Source organism: Colobus angolensis, unplaced genomic scaffold (genome assembly GCF_000951035.1).
Source record: "Colobus angolensis palliatus isolate OR3802 unplaced genomic scaffold, Cang.pa_1.0 Scaffold29, whole genome shotgun sequence".
NCBI classification, from domain to species: Eukaryota; Metazoa; Chordata; class Mammalia; order Primates; family Cercopithecidae; genus Colobus; species Colobus angolensis.
The window spans coordinates 1,087,639-1,105,542 of record NW_012116154.1 but is presented as its reverse complement, the minus strand read 5'-3'; the positions used below and the strand labels follow the sequence as shown (position 1 = coordinate 1,105,542).

The 17,904-nt window shown below is 37.1% G+C and overlaps 1 protein-coding gene across 1 annotated transcript in view; it reads left to right on the top strand.

Annotated features, from left to right (window-relative positions):
- Positions 1–17,904, top strand: part of SLC30A9 (solute carrier family 30 (zinc transporter), member 9) — a 109,440-nt gene that overhangs the window by 6,322 nt on the left and 85,214 nt on the right. Inside the window, exon 2 of the mRNA XM_011949039.1 lies at positions 5,317–5,481. Coding sequence (XP_011804429.1) covers positions 5,317–5,481 — 165 coding nt within the window. The remainder of the gene's footprint in view (positions 1–5,316; positions 5,482–17,904) is intronic.

The window sequence follows — 17,904 nt, the reverse complement described above, 5'->3', positions numbered from 1 at the left end:
GTCCCAGCTACTCAGGAGGCTGAGGTGGGAAGACCACCTGAGGCCGGGGAGGTTGAGGCTGCAGTGAACCATGATTGCACCACTGCCCCAGCCTGGGTGACAGAGTGACACCCTGTCTCAGAAAAACACAGCTGGATGTGGTGGCTCACACCTGTAATCCCAGCACTTTGGGAGGCCAAGGAGGGTGGATCACCTGAGGTTAGGAGTTCAAGACCAGTCTGGCCCACATGGTGAAACCCCATCTCTGCTAAAAATACAAAAATTAGTCAGGCGTGGTGGCACATGCCTGTAATCCCAGCTACTCGGGAGGCTGAGGTGGGAGAATCGCTTGTACCCGGAAGGTAGAGGTTGCAGTGAGTTGAGATCATGCCACTACACTCCAGCCTGGATGACGGAGTGAGACTCCATCTCAAAAATAAATAAATAAAAATGGAAAAAAAATAGAATTAAGCAAGGCAGTAGAGATGTATGTCAAGATGCAGTCCAGGAAGTTATCGTCATCTATTGTTTCCTAACTCAAAAAGAGATTCTCTGTTTTTTACTCTGGTCTGGAGAAAAGTTACATCAGCAGTGATCTTCTAGACTGAGCTACTCCATCCAGATCACACTTTTGCTTGCCACGTGATTAAGGATAAAAAGGATTTTCCTTTAGTTTTGGCTAGCTGAAAGGATTAAAGTAAACCAGAGATAGTCAATCTGTTAATGGTAGACTATATTACAAATTGTGATGATGATATTAATAAGACCTTGATGAAGTTTCAGATGATTTAGCAATTGATATATTCTTAGGTTTTTTTTTTATTATTATGGGCATTTTTTTAAATACAGGGAAAGTATAAGGTATAAAGTAAAAACTGTACATAATCCAGATATTTCACCACATTTTTAGTAGTTGAAATCATACTGTACAAGTCTCCTGCTTTTTTTCATGCAACATTATAGCATGAGTGTTTTTCCTTGTTATTAAAAGTTTTTAATGAATACATAATAAAAGTATAGGGACCTGCAGTAACTTAATCATTGTTCTATTAGGGAACATTTGAGTTGTTTCTGTTTTTTCCTGCGATGAATAATACTATGAGGAATAATTTTTGTGTTCTATATTATGTATTTTAAATTCATACTTAATAACTTCTTTAAAAGGTTATATAACCTCTTAGTAACCTCTTTAACAGCTGTTTAGCTTTCATATATCACTGCCTTAGAAATTTTGGAAAATAATTACTGAAATAGTCTCTTAAGTAAGGAGACTGAAATCTAGAAGACAGGCCGCAAGCTTGACTTTGTCTCTGAAGTTAGCCAGAAATAAACTCACATTGCAAGAAATCTTTTTGTTTATTTTTAGTTGTTGTTGCGGAAGCAACACATACAGTAGACTGAGTTGTCAGTTTGTGTGAGAGAAAAGGAGTGTCTTTTTGTTGTTATTCATAGCCTAAAAATGATGATCAGATTTTCTCTGGAAGCCAGAGTAAGTGGTAGGTGACAAACCAGATTGGATAGAGAGGACAAGTAGTGATCACTGGCAGTGGCCGTTAGGTCATTAGCTACAAAGGCCATGAGAGTAAAATAAACACAGAGAAGTGTGGCTGTTCTGAATAGACTGATGATAGGATACCAGTAGCTCTGTAGTCTTGAAGACATAGCCCTTATATACACAGTTCTTGTCCAGGCCAGTAGAATAGTAAGTGCCAGGGTAAAGACTTCCATATGTAGGTTGTTTAGAAGTTACCTTGAAAAAAGAGTATCAGGCCGGGCGCGGTGGCTCAAGCCTGTAATCCCAGCACTTTGGGAGGCCGAGACGGGCGGATCACGAGGTCGGGAGATCGAGACCATCCTGGCTAAAATGGTGAAACCCCGTCTCTACTAAAAAATACAAAAAACTAGCCGGGCGAGGTGGCGGGCGCCTGTAGTCCCAGCTACTCGGGAGGCTGAGGCAGGAGAATGGCGTACCTGGGAGGCGGAGCTTGCAGTGAGCTGAGATCCGGCCACTGCACTCCAGCCCCGGCGACAGAGCGAGACTCCGTCTCAAAAAAAAAAAAAGAAAAAAGAAAAAAAGAGTATCAATGGTGGGTAATATTTTTCACTCTGTCTCTCTGCTTACTAGAATTAATGAATTCAGTAATTCTTTTTTTGTTGGTTTTTTTGTTTTGTTTTGTTTTGAGATGGAGTCTTACACTGTCGCCCGGGCTGGAATAGAATGGCACGATCTTGGCTCACTGCAACCTCTGCCTCCCGGGTTCAAGCAATTCTCCTGCCTCAGTCTTCTGCATAGCTGGGATTATAGGCGCCCACCACCACATCTGGCTAATTTTTTGTATTTTTAGTAGAGACGGGGTTTCACTATGTTGGCCAGGCTGATCTGAAACTCCTGACCTTGTGATCCACCCACCTTGGCCTCCTAAAGTGCTGGGATTACAGGCGTGAGCCACTGCACCCTGCGGAATTTAGTAATTCTTTAACCAGTGATTGTGTTTCTATTGCCATGTGTTAGGTATTATATTTGTTTTATTGAGTTAAATGTGCTCCAGTATAGTTGTTATAATATACAGTGTTAAAGGTGGTAAATGTATGTGCCATTTTCTGTCTCGTATTAGTGCCAGATGTGTACTTCTAAAGTTGCTAATACCTGAATTTCTACTGGTGTTAAAAATTAAGGACTTTTCAAAACAGCCAGCAAGAAAGCTTTCAAAGATTATGAGGGTAGTGTCAAAAGCACTTGGGAGTCAATTTTAAGAGACCTCTACTGGCCCAAAATAGAACAGTTTGAGCATTAGTCAGGATGATGACTAAACTAGATTGAAAAATGCCAAGTAATGTTTAAATTTATGAAGTTTTAATGATATACACACAAATTAAAAATGTGTCACTATTACAGGACCTTAGGTAATTAATGGATTATTTTGAGAACTGGTAAATAAAGGGAAAGAAGCATTTAGTCTGACTTTCCTATATGAACTACTTTTCTGAATAACCAATAAATGACGGATATTTTCTCTTTGTAGAAGTATTCTGAGTAGTAAATGAAGGAGTAATAAAATTGGTATCGTTTTGTAACCACCTAATGAATAAATGATTCTAGGCATTGAAGAACAGTAGACATTATCATCCCAAATAAATCAACCAGTTACTGTGTGGTTCCTGATAAAAAAAACTCATCACCACTTAACAAAGTAGTGTTGACCTAATAAAAATAGCCTGAAGTTAGATAAAGCCTTTACAGCCATTGATTTATAGAACATATAGAAGAATGGGCTAAACAATACCATAGGAATTCCGTCAGCAAAATTCAGCCTGGGAAATCACCAGGACAAAAATTCAGGACAAACAACCTGGCTTTTTCAACATAAAAATTGCAGTTAAACAGAACAAAACAAAACAAAAAAAAGCAGACATTCTGTAGCTTAAAAGAGACTTAAAAGACATCTCAATTAGTCCCAATATGTAAACTTTGTCTGAATCTATTCACGTAGAAACTGGAAAAAAATTATAACATTTGTAACAACTGGAAATTTGAAATTGAGAATATTTGATGATATTAAGGATTTTTAAAAAATTTCTGCTAATGGTGTTATGGTTGTATTAAAGTTTTTGTCTCTTATAAATACATACTGAAATATTTATGGATGAAATTATGTCTGAGATTTGCTTCAAATTAATATTGGTGCAGGTAGAGATGAGATGAAATTGACCATGAGCTGATCATTGTTGAAAGTAGGCAATGAGTACATGGCAGTTTATTGTGCTGGTTTTTCTACCTTTGCATATGTTTGAGATTTTCTGTAACGTTTTAGAAACAAAGGAGAACATTGCAAAAAATCTAGCATCAAGTCATGGAAATGGGTCATCTTCCAAGGAAGGACTTTTAAACTGTGGAGCAATCCCTCTTTAAACATCTTAGCACAAATTCTATGAAAGTATTTCATCAGTGTGTGAAAAAAAAAGTGGCATATTGTCAAATTTGTCAGGTAATAATTATAGAAGATATTTTGAATAGGGCTGAACAGTCGGAACACCAGTGGCCAGGATGAAGAAGATGCTTTTCTGGAGTGTGTTTCCTATGAAAATCTCCTTTAGCCCATATTTACTAATTATTTTTGCTAGTAGGCAGCATATTTTAATGTGTAGGAATCTTCTGTTATATTTGCTTTACTGACCCTTTAAAAAATAGACACAAATGATCAAAAACATTCTAGGCCTTCAACAGTTTCCCAAATAAGTAAAAGAATCAGTTGACATCAGAAACTTTTTCAAGGAAGTAAGTTCTAGGCCTGAAACTTGAGTGAATACTTATGTTCCCTTATGCCCTTTGTGCTCTTCATATTATCTTCAACATTAATAATTTATGTTCCTGATGAATTCTCTGAGCCATTAAGAAATGGCTTTTTTTTCAGAATGCATATATCTGCACACACAATACATGAATTAACATTTTTGGAAGATCATTATTAAGCAGTTAAAAAAGTTTCAGCTCTTAACTGCTCAACCCTCCATCCTTGGAAAAACTTGACTATCTGTAATGATGTAATTTGATGTCACCTAAAACTTTACAAAATATATGAATATTATCTAGATAGGGTTTTTGGGTTCTTTCAAAAAGAGGAATTCTCAGTACTCATAGTGAAAAATAAAGAGAAGGAGGGTCACAGGAAAATAGAGACAAATTTGGTTTTCTTGTACTTGGGTAAATTGTGGAATATATTTTCCTTCTGTATTTGAGCTCTTCAAAGCTCACAGTAAACCCAGATGAAGCAGCTGAAGTGCTTTGTAATTAGTCTTCTATTCTTCACTCAGTTAAAATTCCGCATATACTGAGGCATCTCACCAAATGTTGATCTAATTATCTGATTAAAAAATCGGTGACAGTATGAATGAATGATTAATATAATTCACTTATTGATTGTGAAATGAAAGAGGAATAAATCTTTAGCTAGTGGAAGAAGGACACAGGATAATTTTGTGTAGGAAGTCTTCCTGACCTTCCCTCCCAGAGTCCTTTATTCTGAAAAGTAATTATACCAAAATTTTTTTAACTTGCAACTAGCATGCAAAATAAAGGGTATCTATTATGTACTAAATATCTTTCAAAATAGCTGACTAGCATAAATATTTTATTTGATTTTTTAATATTTTTAAAAATTTCCAAATAAGTTTACAGGTTAGAGAAAATTAGAATGTTGTCATTAATTTTTCTTTACAAAATATATTTCCTGTGTACCTAGAAGCAGTGAAACACCTCCTCTGGAGAGGGTGACTTGGCAATTAATTGTGCAGCTGGGAGTTGGTTTGAAATTAAAGTATATATGTTTTTTCTTTTAGAGTGGCAGAATTTGGTGACATTTGGAAGCTTTTCAAACGTGGTTCCCTGTACTCATCCATATATTGGTACACTGAGTCAAGTAAAGTTTTACTCCACAAATGTTCAGAAAGAAGGACAGGGGTCACAAACTCTCAGAGTGGAAAAAGTACCGTCATTTGAAACAGGTATGTATAACTTTTTTTAATGTATTTTTTTCTGTATACTGGAAGAGTTTGTGTGAAATTATTTGTTCCCTGAATGTTTGATAGAACTTACTTATAATACTGTCTGGACTGATGTTTTCTTTGTGGGAACTATTAAACCACTTGTTTAATTTCTTTATTTTTTCTGTTTCTTTTTGACTCAGTTTTCTATGAAAAACTATCTACTTATCTACTTAAACTAAATTTTTAATTTATTGGTATAAGGTGTATAATAATATTCCCTGTTTACTCTCAATAGCATATGTAGTTGTGTCCTTTTTTCATTCCTAATATTTGTTTTATTTTCTTGACTAGTCTTCCCAGAGGTTTGTCTTTTATTATTTTTCCAAGTAATTTTTTTACTTTGAACCGTTATATGTTTGTATCCTATTTCATCAATTTTTGCTTTTTAATTATAGCCTGCTTGCTGTCTTTTTTTTGTGTTTGTTCTGTCATTATTTTCTTCTCTGTTTTATTGTTTTATAACTTCAACTTTTATTTAGATATAGGAGGGTACATGTGAGGGCTTGTTACATGGGTATTTTGTTTGATGATGAGGTGTGGGGTACACTTGATCTCATCACCCAGATAGTGAGCGTAGTACCAAATAGTTTTTCAACCATTGCTGCCCTTTCTCTCTCTCCCTCATCTAGTAGTCCCCAGTACCTATTTTTGCTGTCTTTATGTTCATGTGTACCTAGTGTTTAGTTCCTAGTTATAAGTGAGAATGTGTGGTACTTGGTTTTTTTTTTTCTGTGTTAATTTGCTTAGGATAATGGCCTCTAGCTACATGCATGTTGCTGCAAGGGACATAATTCATTTCTTTTTGTGGCTGCATGGTATTCCATGGTGTATATGTACCATATATTCTTTATCCAGTACACCATTGATGGACACCTAGGTTGATTCCAAGTCTTTGCAATTGTGAATATTGCTGCATGTGTCTTTTTGGTAGAATAATTTATTTCTTTTTGATATACACTCTGTAATGGGATTGCTGGAGTTCTTTGAGAAATCTCCAAACTGCTTTCCACAGTGGCTGAACTAACTTACATTCCCACTAGCAGTGTATTAAGTATTGACTTTTCTCTGCAGCCTCACTAGCATCTCTTGTTTTTTGGTTCTGTCATTCTGTTATTGTCAGTTAGATACTTAGTTTATTAATGTTAACCCTTCCTTCCTTTCTGAAATAGACATTTAAGCCATAACACATCCCACAGTTTTGATATATAATATTTTTATTATTTATAATTCTAAATGTATTCTTATTTCTATTGTGATTCTCCTATGACTTTTTAGTTGTTAAAGTATCATTTTAAATTTACAGATAGATGGAATTTTTGTTTATCTTTTTGTATTAAATGTTTTTCACAAACTGTGGCCTATATTGATTTAGTCTTGAAATTTGTTGAGTGTAACATTTTGGTTTAGCAGTTAGTCAGTTTTTCTAAATGATTTTCCTGTCTTGAAAATAATGTATATTTTTAATTGCTGGTGTGGTGTTTATACACATCAATTCTTATTTTTAGTGTTCAATACAAATCTTTGTCCAGTTTTAAAAATTCTTTATTACCAAGGGAGATGTTGGAGTATCAGAGTCTCATGGTAGATTTGATGGTCTTTTTTTTATGGTTCTGTAAATTTTTGCTTTTTATAATTTGAGGCTGTCATTAGATACATACATATTTAGAATTATTACATAACACTGATGAATTATACCCTCTATCATTGTGCAGCTACTCTTTTTTTTTAGTGACCTCTCCACTACATTTCTTTTGGTTACTATTTTCCCATCCTTTGATTTTAACTTTTTTGTCTTAATACGATCATCTATGTCTTTTAACTGGAAGTTTAGGCAGTTTACATTTACTGTAATCACTGATATAGTTAAACTTATTTCTACCATTTTATCATGTTTCTTTGTGCTGTTTTCTTAAATTCCTTTTTTGCCTTTTTTTTTTTCCTCATTCCATCATCTCCTCTCCAATATTCTCTTTCTTTCATTTGAAAGTTTCAGACTCTGTGTCTGTGCTTCAAAGACTAAAGTTAATTGATAAATTTACTTTCCTTCTGAAAAACACAAAAGCTTTAGAGTGCTTTAATTCTGATCGCCTCCTCCAACTTACGTACTATTTGTTGGCTAATATTTTCTGTCTGTTCTGCTCTTTCTCTGCTATAAAATATACGTTGTTGTTTGCTTAGATTTATTCAGAGTCTTTGTTAGCCACCTTTTCTTATATCTAATCTTTCTGTCTGATGTGCATCCTGTAGAAGTTCGTTTAGGTGAGGATCTTTTGTGGGAAAGGCACATTTAAGATGTTACTCAATTGTCTTTTGGCTTCCACTAATTGTTGAGAAGTCAGACATTATGCCTTTGTTTGTATATCTTTTCTATTTGACAGCATTTTAAAATTTGATTAACTTTAATTTGAAAGTCTTTTTCTTTGGTATAAATGGCAGTTTTATTATGAAGTAACTAGGTATGTATCTCTTTGTATTTATTCTACTTGAGATTTGTTGGGCTTCCTAGATCTGAAGATGGATATTTTTCTACAATTCTGGAATTCTACAGTTCTCTTATTATCCCTTCAGATATTACATCTTCCCGTTTCTGTATTATCTTCTTCTGGAACTTCAGTTAGAAATATGTTACATCATCTTATGTTTTTCATGTCTCTAAACCTCTCTATCATATTTTCTATTTCTTTACCTTTCTGGCCTGCATTCTGTATTATTTCCTCAGGTCTACCAGAATCACTAATTTCCTCTTTAGTTGTCTCAAATATGCTGGTTGATTATGTATGTTGGGTTTTTAACTTAAATGATTATATATATATATATATATATGTGCGTGTGTGTATATATATGTGTGTGTATATAGATATGTGTGTGTGTATGTGTGTGTGTATATATATATATATATATATATATTTTTTGAGACCAAGTCTCATTCTGTTGCCCAGGCTGGAGTACAGTGTTGTGATCATGGTTCGCTGCAGCCTCGACCTCATGGGCTCGACCTACCTCAGCCCCCCAAGTAGCTGAGAAAACAGGTGTGTGCTGCCATGCCCAGCTAATTTATTTTTGTATTTTGTAGAGACAAGGTCTCTCTGTGTTGCCCAGGCTGGTCTTGAACTCCTGGGCTCAAGCAGTCCTCCTGCCTCAGCCTTCCAAAGTGCTGGCATTACAGGGGTGAGCCACCATACTGGCCCTATTTTTCATTTTTAGAAATTGTTTTTTACCTTGCTTGGTTGGTCTTTAATTCTTTGGTTGTATTTTCAGACTTACCTTTTATTAGATACATTAAACATAACTATTTTATATTTTTAACAGAAAATTCTGCTATATGAAATCTTTTTGTTTCTCACTATATGATCCTTTTCTTACCTTTTTTGCTCTTATTTGTGATGTCATAACTGTGTTTTATAACTGTGAGTTGTTCATTTTCCATGATGTTTTTGCATCTTGAAAGTATTTGATGTTTATCTGGACTGAAAATGACTTTCTGCCTGGAGGGATTTGTTTTTGCTTTTATATGCTACTCTCCAGTAGCATTATTGGGACCACATTAAATTCAGTTCTCTGCTTGAGATTTACATTGTGAATTCAGATGTATACTTGTGTTAGGGTTCACTTGTCTGCAGGATTTTCAGAGGAGTAGTTTTTTCTTCCCCACTATTTAACACCAAAATACAGACAGGCCAGTTTCCTTGCTGTTCCCTTCTATGTGTATTATTTATTTCTAGTTCATAGTGATTCCATGGCTGTGGCTTTTTACTTCAGTGTCCCCTATTAGACTCCTTATCTTGGGCAGAACCTAGTCTTATTCTCTGGTCTTCCATGCCCCTTGTAGGTCTGGAGGTAGAAATAAGCTCAAAGAATCCAAGCTTCAATAGAAATCAAGGGAGAGCTGGCTTTGATGTGTTCATTTATTCTGTAGAGGTTCTACTTTCACTTCATTTTTGCCCTTTTCATATAATTTTTTGCTAGACTAACAATGCATTTCAAAAGATTTTGCTTGAGGTACAATAAAAGGAAGCATTAAAGGAAGTCCTGTATTCATTAATTTACTCAAGAAGTATTTATTGAGCAGTTTTTATATGACAGAAAATGAGAATGACTCAGAGCTGATACTAAAGCAGAAAATTAAGCAAACAAATATTGTATTGTAACATTTAGCCCTGTATTCATATGTTCTGCATCTGTGGATTCAGCCAAACAAGGATCAAAGGATTTGGGGGGAAAATGGATGGCTGCATCTTTACTGAACATATGCAGACATTTTTTCTTGTCATTGTTTCCTAAAGGATACAGTATAACAATGGTTTACTTAGCATTTGCATTGAATTAGGTATTATAAGTTATCTAGAAATGACTTAAAGTACATGGGAGGATGTTCATAGGTTATATGCAAATACTGTACCATTTTATAAGGTGGACTTGAGCATCCATGGATTTTGGTATCTATAGGGAGGTTCTGGAACCAATCCCCAACAAATACTGAGGGATAACCAGACTGTGATAGGGGAAATTCATTGTGCTGCAGGGGCACATAGGAGAGGCACTTAACCGAGTTTTGAGTGGTTAGGAAAGCTTTCCATAAGGAAATGATACCTACTTGGAGACATGAAAGAAAAGTAGGTATTGGCCAGGTGTGGTGGCTCACACCTGAAATCCTAGCACTTTGGGAGGCCAAGGTGGGTTCGAGACCAGCCTGAGCAAGATGGTGAAACTCTTGTCTCTGCAAAAGATACAAAAATTATCTGGGCATAGTGGTATACACCTGTAGTCCCAGCTACTCAGGAGGTTGAGGTGGGAGGGTCACCTGAGCCTGAGAAGTCAAAGTTGCAGTGAGCCATGATAGTGCCTCTGCACTCTAGCCTGGGCAACAGAGTGAGACCCTGTCTCAAAAACAAACAAACAAACAAACAAAACACACACACACACACACACACACACAAAAGTAGGTATTGGTGTGGTGAATGGTGGAAAAAGGAGGTAAAATTCCTGGAATAGTGAGTAGAGGATTTGGTGGTGTTGGTAGCATTGAAAGTACAAGAGAAGGTAATCCATCTTCCATATTCCTTTTAATTTTTTTTCTACCACTCTCTTGCTTACTCATTATGTGTCAGCCAAAGCAGTCTCCCTTTTTCTCAGCCATGTTCTGAGAAAATGGCAAGAGTCAAGCAGTGGTCAGATTGGACTCTTGTTCGGGAGTTTGAACTTTGTTTTGTAGGTAGTGGGAATAACAGAGTATTATTAATACAAGTAGGGGAGTGCCAAGACCAGCTCGGTCAGAGAGACCCTAACCCAGCGGCGCTAGAGGAATTAAAGACCCACACTCAGAAATATAAAGGTGTGAAGTGGGAAATCAGGGGTCTCACAGCCTTCAGAGCTGAGAGCCCCAAACAGAGATTTACCCACGTGTTTATTAACAGCAAGCCAGTCATTAGCATTGTTTCTATAGATATTCGATTAACTAAAAGTATCCCTTATGGGAAATGAAGGGATGGACCGAATTAAAGGAGTATGCTGGGCTAGTTAACTGCAGAAGGAGCATGTCCTTAAGGCACAGATCACTCATGCTCTTGTTTGTGGCTTAAGAATGCCTTTAAGTGGTTTTCCGCCCTGGGCGGGCCAGGTGTTCCTTGTCCTCATTCCAGTAAACCCACAACCTTCCAGCATGGAGTGTTATGGCCATCATGAACATGTCACAGTGCTGCAGAGATTTTGTTTATGGCCAGTTTTGGGGCCAGTTTATGGCCAGATTTTGGGGAGCCTGTTTCCAACAGGGGAGATACTTGATCAGATTTAAGGTTTTAGAAAGATAACTAGTTGCAAAATGGCAAACAGATTGCAAAGGAGGGAGATTGAAAGTAGTAGTACAAATGGAGTTCTGGACTAGGATAATGGTAATGCTTTTTTTTTCAAAGGAGTAGATGACCTTAAGAGATCTAGGAGCTGAGCCGGGCGCGGTGGCTCAAGCCTGTAATCCCAGCACTTTGGGAGGCCGAGACGGGCGGATCACGAGGTCAAGAGATCGAGACCATCCTGGCTAACACGGTGAAACCCCGTCTCTACTAAAAATACCAAAAAAACTAGCCAGGCGAGGTGGCAGGCGCCTGTAGTCCCAACTACTCCGGAGGCTGAGGCAGGAGAAGGGCGTAAACCTGGGAGGCGGAGCTTGCAGTGAGCTGAGATCTGGCCACTGCACTCCAGCCCGGGCGACAGAGCGAGACTCCATCTCAAAAAAAAAAAAAAAAAAAAGAGATCTAGGAGCTGAATAATTAGGACTTAGTAATTGAGTCTGGGGGATGAAGAAGAGGGTCAAGCCAAGGGCAGTGCTTGGTTACTGTTTGGCCAATTGTCTAGATGATTTCAATAATTTCTAAAATTAGGAAATTAGGAGTACCGAGTTGGAGGATATTTTAATGAGATGATGATGATGGCTTGGTTTGGACATCCGATTTATAGATGCCTATGGAAGATCTTAACAGATGATGCAGTGACCAGTAGGCAGTTGGTTATCCAGTGAATCTACTAGTCACTGCATCATGTGTTAAGATGTCACACATCAGGTTGGGCATGGTGGCTCATGCCTGTAATCTCAGCACTTTGGGAGGCCGAGGTGGGCCAATCACGAGGTCATGAGATCAAGACCATCCTGGCTAACCTGGTGAAACCCCATCTCTACTAAAAATACAAAACATCAGCGGGGCGTGGTGGCAGTCACCTGTAGTCCTAGCTACTTAGGAGGCTGAGGCAGGAAAATTGCTTGAAACCAGTAGGGAGGGATTGCAGCGAGCTGAGATCATGCCACTGCACTCTAACCTGGGCAACAGAGCAAGACTCCATCTCAAAAAAAAAGAAAAAAGACATCACGCGTCTTAACACAACTAGTATCCTACTTCAAGCCATCATTATCTCTTGTCTGATTTACTGTGGTGGTATTCTCCCTGGGATCTCTGTTTCCATTCTTGTTCTTCTGTAGTTCATTTTTCATATAACAAATGTGGTCTTTTTAAAAACGTATCATGTCACTTTTTTAATTAAAACTCTCCATTGGCTTCTAGTTACCCATAGAACAAAGCCAAGATTGCTAGAATAAAATTAAAATTTATTAATCTGACTCTTAGAGTTCTCTCTAGCTGATCTGGCTTGCATATTCCTCTTTATTTTCTTCTACTACTCTCTTGCTTGTTCATTATGTTTCAGCCAAAGCACTCTCCTTTTGGTTCTGAGAAAATGGCAAGCTTGTTGTTATAGGGCCTTTGCTCTAGTTGCTTTCTCTTTCCAAGGTGCCCTTCTTTGCATGGCTTAACCTCTTTCGGTCATTCACATCTCAGTTTAAATGTCACCTCTGCATAGAGACATTTTAAAGTCACTCAACCTAAAGTAGCTACCCAGTAAGTCTTTAATACTACCCTAATTTAATTTTCGGCATAGGTAGCACTTACTCCTGATTGATGTTTTCAATCTTTTATTTATTTCCTCATCACCTACATGTTTGCAAGCTCCATGACAACATGAACCTCAGTGCCTTGCTGATAGTAGGGACATAATAAATATTTATAAGTGAGTGAATGCTTAGAGTTCTAACCTGGAGCTAAAGATTTAGGAGTTGTTACCTATACATACATGGTAACTGAAACCATGGGTCTGTTTGAGACAGTGTGGGGAGTGTTTAGAGTGAGAAGAGATCTTCTAGTATAAAATCCCCCACATGGGTGAGGGACAGGTAGAAGAGGAGCATGCAAAGAAGACTTGAGAAGGAGTGGCTGGAGAAAAACCATACTATCTGGTGTCAGGAGAAGACAGTGTTTGAAGAGTAATAAACATTTCAAGACCATTTTTCCTTTAGTTAGATGTCTTTCACAGGGGAAGATTTTACAGATTCCTTGAGAAACCTGTATATATATTTTAATGGTTCCTTGTTTTCATTATTTTTCCTAAGCCTCATCCTCCCTTTGGGTTTACCTGTGCAATTTCTTCTCTTTCTTTTGTGGTGATGGAGAACTGCTGGGGTAAATATTGATTAAGAGTTTGATTTTATGCAATGAAAGAATGCAGAGTGTAATGAGTCCCTAAGTTCCAGAAATAAGCATGTTTATTAGAACATAGTTAAGGGAAAAGAAATAGGGATGAAATAATATAGTTAAGGGTAAAATATGTTATAATACTCTGTAGAGGTGAACATAGACAAAGGGGAAAATATTTAATACGGTTCCACCATTCAGAATCTTTCAAATTGAGATCCATGATTAAGTTTCTTTTTTCTCTGCTGACTGGAATAAAAATGTTAGTTTATTTTCTTATATTAGAAATGTATTGTTTATTGACAGTTTTATTTTGGGCTCAATTTTTCAGTACTTGCTTAGGCCACATTAGACCTTGTTAGCCATCAGATAGAGAGCAAGTAATTGCTTGATTGAAAGGTAATTTGTATATTTAAGGATTTGAGATTGAGTTTTGAATAATTCAAATCACATGATGAAGTCAGGAACAGCTCATTAAGAAGCAGAGACTTGCTAAGGAATCCTTAAGTTTTTAAGGAGCATTCAGATGTGTTAAATTTTGGTAAAATTAGTTTTAATTTTGCTAATGACAGCAGATGTGTGGCATACAGCCAGCCTTGGGTTTGAGCTTAAAACAAATGTCTAGAGATATTCATGGATAGAATGTTTGGTTACTGATTGAAATCATAAAGATTCTACTGCAGTGATGCAGTGTGAGTTTATTAAGTTGGTGCTATGTAAAATAAGTGTTCATACATGTGTTTAAGCCGTTTACTAGCATTCTTGTTTGTGCTGTATAACACTATATATTTAGTAACATCTAGACAGTTTGTAGTGAGAATATCCAGAAATACATAGCTTAGAGCAACTCATTTTATGTGATTTAGTTGAATAAATTTGAGCATTGTAGAAACTACCATTGTTTCTGAAATTTTTGACAGTAGCTATCAGTTGTTTGGACATTAGGTAAGTTTTGAAAATGTATTATTCTACCTTTTTCCCTTCACTCTTCTCTGCCCTGCTCTCTGTTTCCCAAAGCTAAATTGTAAGAAATGGATATATAGATTCTACAGATAAAGATAGTTTAGAATTTGCTTGCTGTGTAGCCAGACAAAAATAAAATAATAATAATTTAACTTTTCAAGGTCAAATGTAGTTAGTAAATAGAAGTGTTTTTAAGCTTATCTTCAGTTTACCAGTATGACATCATAACCTACTTAGGATTTGACAAATACTTAAAGTCTTTTTAGATTTTCTGTACATGCTTTAGGTATCAAAACATACTGTATTTTGGTCAAGTGCAGTGGCTGACACCTGCAATCTAGCACTTTGGGAGGCCAAGGTGAAGGATTCCTTGAGGTCAGGAGTTTGAGACCAGCCTGGGTAACATGGGGAGACACTGTCTCTACAAAAAATAATTATCCAGGTGTGGTGGCATGTGTTTGTAGTCCCAGCTACTCGGGAGATTGAGACGGGAGGATCACTTGAGCCCAACAGGTTGAGGCTGCAGTGAGCCCTAATTGTGCCACACTCCAGCCTGGGTGACACAGCAAGATCCTGTCTCAAAAAAAAAAAGATAAAATAAGCACACACACAGTATTCAGTCATTTTCCAAGTGGTTTTCACTGCAAAACAATTGCCAAGAAATATACTAAAAATTACGTGTAAAATATTTTGCTTTTATTTCAAACAGGGCTTTGCTTTTGTTAGTGCTTAATATATTGGCATTTAATTGCTTCACATAAGCTTTTAAAGAGGTAACTCAATGGATAGGCAGAACTTCTGATCACAGTGGTATTGTGAATACATGCTTTGAGGCACCTGTTCTTCTAACCACTCATTTGAATAATAAAGTATAAAAAGAGAAAATTGAAGACACAGTTGGACTAAAAAAAGACATGTTATATCAAAGAAATGGAACAGAAGCTTCTGGACTCTGGGTCTGTAACCTGGAAGTGGCAGCTAGGAGTCTGGCTTGTTTGGAGTAATATGCTACATGTGCTACGTGAATAGCAAGGTACTGGAGTCAGACTCACTATTTGAACTTATCCACCCACCCCCATAGAAGAAGGCTGAAAATAGCTAATTCCAGTTGCTACCCGAGGCTGTGTTTTATAGGAGGCTGTAGGTCTAGGGAGGCAAGGAGAAGACCAATGTACTAGTCCATTCTCATGCTGCTATGAAGAAATACCTGAGCCTGGGTGATTTATGAAGAAAAGAGGTTTAATTGACTCACAGTTCCATGTGACTGGGGAGGCTTCAGGAAACTTAAAATCATGGCAGAAGGCACCTCTTCACAGGCTGGCAGGAAGGAGAATAAGTGCAAATGGGAAATGCAAGACACTTAGAAAACCATCAGATCTCATGAGATTCACTCACTATCATGAGAACAGCATGGGAGAAACTGCCACATGATCGGATTACCTCCTCCTGGTCCTGCCCTTCACACGTGGGGATTATGGGTATTATAATTCAAGGTGAGATTTGGATGGGGACACAGAGCCAAACCATATGAACCAGGAACTGAAACCTGCTGTTTCCTGGCTTAGAGACTGGCTTGAGGGGAAGGAATTTCAAACTGGCAATATGAGTTCTGCATAGAGGTATTAGACTGAACTCTGAGCACAAGAATGTGAAGAGGAGAATGAAGGATATACCCTATTCAGGGTAAGATAGTGAACTCTGAAATTTCAAAGTACATGAAGAATCCTAATGCTACGAAAGCCAACAGAATCAACAAATGTGAATTAATTCCAGATGAAGCTAAAATAACAGCTTCAATTGCTTTAAAATAAGTTTAATGTTCTCAAAAGGTTAAATGAAGGACTCATATTCATTAAAAATGACAGGGAGTTTTGAAACACAAACTTGCAGAAATAAAACCAGAACAAATAATTAGGAAAAGGAGACAATTAAAAATCTTAGAAATGAAAGCGTAGCCACTGAAGTAAAAATGTAGTAAACTAAATAGTCATTGTCAGTAGGAGAGTTAGCAAATTGAAATTCAGTCTGAAGGCACATAGGAAGGCAAAAAGATTTTCCAAAAATTGAAAGCATTTAAGAGCATGCAGCTCTAGCCTACATTTAATAGGTAGAGAAATGGCGAGGAATCGATATATAAAGAGATAATGGATGAGAATGTTTTAGAATTTGAGAAAAACAGGAATTCTCTCTTTTTTTTTTTTTTTTTTTGAGATGGAGTCTCGCTCTGTCGCCCGGGCTGGAGTGCAGTGGCCGGATCTCAGCTCACTGCAAGCTCCGCCTCCCGGGTTTACGCCATTCTCCTGCCTCAGCCTCCCGAGTAGCTGGGACTACAGACGCCCGCCACCTCGCCCGGCTAGCTTTTTTGTATTTTTTAGTAGAGACGGGGTTTCACCATGTTAGCCAGGATGGTCTCGATCTCCTGACCTTGTGATCCGCCCGTCTCGGCCTCCCAAAGTGCTGGGATTACAGGCTTGAGCCACCGCGCCCGGCCTGAAAAACAGGAATTCTCAGATCAAAAATATGTTTTGAGTACCAAGCAGGATAAATAAAAAGAAATCCACGCCAGACACTTTGTAGAGAGACCACAGATTTAAAAACCAAAACATGAAACAACCCAACTTAAAAGCTGACAAAGAGAAAAATCAGAATACTATCAGCCTAATTGTTGTTCTACTGAGGTAGACTTTTTACCTGCAAAAATATGCAGAAAGCAAAGATGGGGGAGTGATTTGGAGTAATATCCAGGAAAGAGTAAGAGGAAAAAATAAATGCTACTCTAGAATTTTATAGTGATCTAAATAATCATTATAAAGTGAAGGTAAAAATGGGAATGTTATCATACATATAAAGATGAATGTCATTTTTAAAAAAACTTATTTTCTAAAATTTTGGGAGATACATAGTAGGTGTATATATGGAGTACATGAGATGTTTTGATACAGGCATGCAATGTGAAAGAAACGCATGATGGAGAATGGGGTATCCATCCCCTCAAGCATTTATCCTTTGATTTATAAACCAATTACATTCTGTAAGTTATTTTAAAATATGCAATTAAGTTATTGCTGACTATAGTCACCCTAATGTACTATCAAATAGTAGGTCTTACCCTATTTTTTTTATCTGTTAACCATCTTCATCTCCCAAAGATTAGAGTCATTTTACTAATCAACCCCTCCACATTAAAAAACAAACAAACAAACAAACAAACAAAAAGTCTTAAAGCATGTACTCCTGCAAGATGCAGAAGAAACCCTGAGTTACAGAAGGGATGAGATATCCAAGAGACAATGATGAACAAGAAACGGATAAAATGTCCTGGTAAAACTATTGATAATAAAACAGTAAACTTTCTTTTAATATTAAATGCTAAAACTATAATCAACCAGGCTCAGTGGTTGAGTAC